Genomic DNA, 6,000 nt, shown 5'->3' on the forward strand with positions numbered 1-6,000 from the left:
TAAATATAGTTAATGGTTATTATTACAATAGGTTATATAACATCTTTCTTTGCTTTTCTTTTTTAAAGATGGATGACTCTGACTATTTGTAATAGCAAATTAAAACTTTTAAAGTAATTTTGTCGGAATTTATAGACTCATAAAGGTGTTAGAGTAATTCTTATTCATTATTTATAATGAATTTAAAACAGTTAAATATAATTTGAGGGTTGTTAATGGAGCAATTGCTACCTTGCTGCCAAAATTTTACATTTTATAACTTATTTCTTTTGTTGGCTAATAAACAAGTACCAAAAGAAACAGCTGGAGAATGAACAGTAAATAAACAGATGAAAAATAACTTATATATATTTTCATTAGAAAAAACAGAGAATTTATACTCAAATAGTACTTTACAATCAAATTTACTCACAGAACTTTCTCTTTACTTTATATTTTGAGCAACACAATGCAAACTCTCAAATATTTGCATTAAAAACCCAAATACCATCTAGTAGAAAAGAATATCATCTAATCTCAGTCCAGGATTAAAACTAGTAATTGAAACTCACTATAATAATAATATAAATAATAGTAATTGAAAACTATAAGGAAAAAGGTAACTGTATTTTTTACATTTTTTTCCTGTGATATAAATAAAATAAAACAAAATTAATAGTGTTGAATACATACACATACATATATATTAAGAACTCCACAAAATACATCCCTCAAGAATACCAAGTCCCACCCACTACCATAAATTACTTCACCCAAGTCTTTCCGACTGATATTATTCAAAGCCCCTACTGCCACTAAGAATTTTCGGACACCCTATACTTCTGAGTCAGACACGAAGAGAACACTTTGCCAACTCCCCCACTAGAAAGAATGTAAGTTACTTAATACCTTTCTGGCCTTTATATCTTCATGTACATTCACTGATCTTATTTATATTATTTTCTATATTATTTTTATATTATTTTTATGTTTTCTTTGATTTGTTTTTACAAAGTTTGCATTATTTATCTTTTTTATAATCTTCTATGTTTATTTCAACTTTACTTTGAATTCGATTTCATAATGACAATTTCCAATGTTTAATTTCTACAAATAATATAGTACTCAAATACATAAAGATGATAGTGTCGGGGACGGTTACTCGAGTTTTACAGGATTTCTCTACAGTAATTGATTTTTACTCCAAATTGAATTGACTAAAATACTTCATGAGAATAAGTTCTTTGAATAGCAACTATTCGCGGAAATTTTTGGCCTGACTAGAATTGCCGTTTTGGCTTTAACTTATAACTCGAGTAAAGACGAAACACTTTCATATTTACGTATTTTTATCAATTATTGTTCATTGAACGGGAGTCGGTTTGTTCCCCTTGAAAAGTCAACTAATTTCCGATCAATGACAATAATTACATGTTTTAATTTTTCCTTTTACAATTGATATATTATTCTATATGATGATTTAACTCCAGTCCCCGTTAAAACATTATTAACATTTTGCTTTCAAATTACTTCAAAACATCTTTCAAAATATAACTTACCAGTATGGATGCACACTTTTAAAATAATTCTACTTTAATTAAACTTAGGAGATAATATAATCAATTAATCAATACTGTTTAGGAAATAAATTATTATTAACTAACTTTGCAGCAATTGCGCAAGTAATAATAACTTGTATTCGCACTAAATGGATTTAAGTTCATACAACATATATATATATGAGAATAGTAAAGTGAAATTTGTTTCAAAAGAATAGTAAAGTTAAATTTGCAATTAAATTTCATTACTTAAAATTTAATTAACTTTAAATTTGCTTTTACATATTGAGGATGTTTGTTATATATATATATATATGAGCATTGTTTGGAAACTAAGGTCTGAATTGCCATAGCTATTCGAATGTTGCGTAAACACTCAAACGTGCATGCATATAGATTCCCTGCATGACTTGCTCATGAAAAGATGCCATTTGCATTGGGTATTGTTGCAGTGTGCTGTGTACAATGTCAGTTAAAAATGTTTAAAAAAACTGATCAGCCCATCAATTGTGAAATATTATCAGTGATTCAGTTTTAGACAACAACGGACATATTAACAGCAGAAATCCATCGGCAGATAAGCAACATGTATGGCCTCCAATGCGATGAGTGACAGTAAAGTGTGTAAATGGATGAGAGCTTTTAAAGCTGGACAAGAAAATGTCCATGATGAACTGCGATTAGGCCAACCAGTAGTGATCACAGAAGATTTGGTCAATGCCAAGGCCGAAAAGATTCATGAACACAGGCAATACACAATTTCACCTTTAGTACTGGAATTTCCAAATGTGAGTAGAACAACTTTACACAAAATTGTCTTTGAAATGTTGCAATATTTCATTTTCTGTACGTGCAACTAATAACGTACTAACAAACTAACATTTGGTGTGCAACATGTCCATTCTTGATGAAAATGCAACTGGTCACATTTATTATCAAATTCACTAACTGTACTGAATGTGATTTTTTTAAGTCATAAACAAGAGACTCACTTTAAACTCATAACAGGTAAGAAAACAAAACTCCTGCAACACCAGTATTTAAAATGCACCAGAGCCAGATTCCAATACTTCTCAGTTTTTGAAATAAAGTATAATTCCAGCCACAACACAACAGAGCCTTAAATAAGATGATCCTCAGAACTTTTTTTAAAAAAATGGAACTGAACCATAACTTCAGGAGAAAATTTTTGTGATCTCATAACATTTTACTATAGGAAAAAGTAAGGCTTGATAATTTGTATCAACTTCTGAATGTATACCTTTTTGGGAAGCAAACCATATATAGAAGTCAAGATATTTAAGGACATCCACATGTTAAAGCCTTAGCCTCCAGAAATGCAATAAATTCATGACAGCTTGTTTGAAAATTTTTAGTCTTCAAAGAATTACATATATAATTGCTCTTTCCAACTTAAGTTACAGCTTGAGTATAGGACCCCATTGGCAATTTTTGCTTGGCGCACTTTTTGGATGGTTGTTTTTCTGGTAACCCAGTAAATTCTAGAGTACTCCACTTCGGCAACCCTGTTGTATTCCCGTGTGTTTTAAACTGGAAAGTGTCATTTTCTTCAAAGGAGCAAAATATTGATGTATTCAACAAATTTCTAGAAATTGTGAGGGACATAAATTGGGCAGAGTATAGGATTTCTTTGCAAATTTACCATGATTTTGTAAACTTTACTATATTTCCAGCATTTCTTTTAATTTTAATTTAAACATGTATTCTGAACTCCTGTTTTCAGTTTTATAACTTAAAACTTGCATTTTCAATATTGCTTCTTAAAATATGCCTCCATGTACTTGTGTATTTTCAAACTTTTCTTTACTTTTAATTTAAACATGCATTCTTAACTCCTATTTTCATATTTTTAATTTAAACATTTATTCTGAGCTCCTATTTTTAATTTTACAGCTTGTAATTTGTATTTTCAGTATGACTGCTAAAAATATGCCTCCATTTACTTATTTACTTTCAGTTTCACTGTTTAAATATATATTCTAAATTTGTATTTAAAATTTTTCTTGTTAAAATGTGCATTCTAACATCTATTTTCAATTTTAACTGCTTTTACAATATGCAATAAAATATAATAAATTTACAATTTAACTTGCCAATATATTTTAAAATATGCCCCTACTTACTTATGTACCTTCAAATTTGCTGTTTAAACATATATTCTAAAATTTTTTCTGGTTAAAATGTGCTTTCTAACTTGTGTTTTCAATTTTAACGGCTTTTCCATGGCTTGGCGACTAGAGCCAAAAAATCGCCAATGGGGTCCTATACACAAGCTGTTCCCAACTTAACTTCCAAATCGAAATATGCTTTTTGATGCAAATTATTCAGGAACAGGTTTAGAAGAAATGTAAAGGCAATTAACTCATATTCCAGTTGCTTACTTCATTTTCATAAAAAATACCCTTCACCTATTTTAGAATTGAGAATTGCATAAATAATTCATAAGAAACCAAACAATCCTGTTGATTTGTGCACGAAAATTTTATAAGAAACTAAACTGAAATGGTGGTTTTATGTTAGGGCTGATAGTCTGGAATTTATGTTCAGACTCTCAGCTAATGATCTTGACAACAAGCAAACCATTGCCAAATTATTGATTATAATGCAGTAAAAATCAGACAATATTTTACAGGAAAAAATTAAGCATTTCATTAAATTACAAAGTTTGTCTTTCCTTTTTAGTACATTCTGATACTTGAATATCAACAGCATATTAACACAGAATGTAAGAAGATATTAAATATATTATTATTAAAAAATTAATAAAATATATACTTACAGGTTTCCACCCTAAGGGAACATAGCCAGGACCGATGAACATTGCACAGAAGAAATTATATAATGTAGATCCAACAAAAAACAGAAATAAAAAATGACAAAAGATAGCACTCCATGATGAAAACATTGGCAACCACATTGATGTAACGTGAAGTGTGGCAAATGTTATAGAATTTACTATACAAATTGCAACTATCGGACCCCAATGGAAGATGCGATTAAAAAGTTCATACACACTCATCCTGAACTTCTGTAAAGGAATGCAAGAATTTAAGCTCAACACTACTCAATAATTCGAAATGTATTTTTATAAATTCAAGATAATTTTCTTTGACATCAGAAAGTACTGTATTTTAATACATATTATACAAATATCAGAACTTTAAATAAAAAGATGTCACCGAATTAACTCTTCATTTAAATATTAAATATGTTAACTTACTAGTCCAAATTCTATTACAGGAACGAAAAATATCCGAAGATCATACTTCGGAACAAAAAAATATAAAAATAGCTAGTTTATTTTCATGTACTAAAATATTTACAAACAATATGCATACTGAAGACTACAGCATAAGCATTAAATTCGAAACATTAAAAAAACAAATTATCCCGGCAAAAACAAATAAAAAAGTGTCATTTTCTAACACAGTTAACAGTTAATAGAAGAAATGAATAATCTAAAAACTAGTGCTCGCGAAACAGATGCAAAAATATTTTTCAATATATATAAAATTAAAATCGCAGCAATACCTAGTTAGAAAATTTTTTAAAGAAGCTTTAGATAAAATAATTATAAATTTGGCATTCGAACTGTTTATTACAAGAGTTTTAGAGAACTCCGCAAATCAGAACCCGGAAGTGTGTTTTACGTCATCACCGGATATGTACCTTTGATGTCTCGGTTGGCAACAAAGTTTGGCAGAGCATTTGGAGTTATTTTTTTCGTGTAAATTTTCCCTCAAACTTAAGAATTGGCGCCAATTTAGTTCACGTGTTAATTAGCGAGTGTGAGGTGCGTATTTTTTGCGCCACTTTTCTCTCTTCACTTGAGCTATTTACTTCTTTTCTTATATTTTGCCCTCATAAGACCTGTTCTAGAATATGGCTACCAAATTTACTCCTGCGCGTCTGAAACCAATCTTCAGAAATTAGAACGTGTACAACTGAGTACGGCTTGCATTATTCTTGGACTCAGAAATAGCTGCCCTGCTGGTATAGTCTTGTTCGAGATCAACTTACAGCCACTGCACATTAGAAGAAGAACCAATTTAGTTAAGTATTTCAATAAAATCTACAGCTACGGCCCCCAAACATAGTACTTCGTTATATCTCCATACTTGGCACAACAATCAAAGACTCAAGAAATACAGCCCTTTTAGCTTGGCAGAAACTCAGAACCCGATCTCTCGCTCTATCTCTAAGATCCTTTATTGATCCCTCAGTGGGACTATCGAGTGTTTTCTTCCACTTTGATCTGAAATCCACTGCAAACAAACAAACTCACCATGAAGACCTTCTTAGGCAACTGGCTCTGGAAATTATTAGTTGCATTCCTAAGGATGCAGTGCAGTTCTATACTGATGGTAGTCGTACAGAAGATCGTACTGGTAGCGGTATCTTTATTAAGAATCCTCACTTTGAAACTACAATAAAGCAATGC

General features: G+C 30.4%; 1 protein-coding gene across 5 annotated transcripts in view; it reads right to left on the reverse strand.

Annotated features, from left to right (window-relative positions):
• Positions 1–4,976, reverse strand: part of LOC118186024 (palmitoyltransferase ZDHHC6-like) — a 53,760-nt gene extending 48,784 nt beyond the window's left edge. For all 5 annotated transcript variants that reach the window (XR_015039811.1, XM_085811896.1, XM_085811899.1 and 2 more), the window contains exons 1-2: positions 4,780–4,976; positions 4,339–4,587 (exon numbers count right to left, since the gene is read on the reverse strand). Coding sequence is in view for 4 of the 5 variants with exons in the window: in XM_085811896.1 (XP_085668022.1) it covers positions 4,339–4,578 (240 nt within the window). In the remaining variant the exon portion in view is untranslated. The remainder of the gene's footprint in view (positions 1–4,338; positions 4,588–4,779) is intronic.
• Positions 4,977–6,000: the final 1,024 nt, after the last annotated feature.

This window comes from Stegodyphus dumicola, chromosome 2, assembly GCF_044657685.1.
Source record: "Stegodyphus dumicola isolate Sdum_Otavi_A_Nest chromosome 2, ASM4465768v1".
Classification (NCBI taxonomy): domain Eukaryota; kingdom Metazoa; phylum Arthropoda; class Arachnida; order Araneae; family Eresidae; genus Stegodyphus; species Stegodyphus dumicola.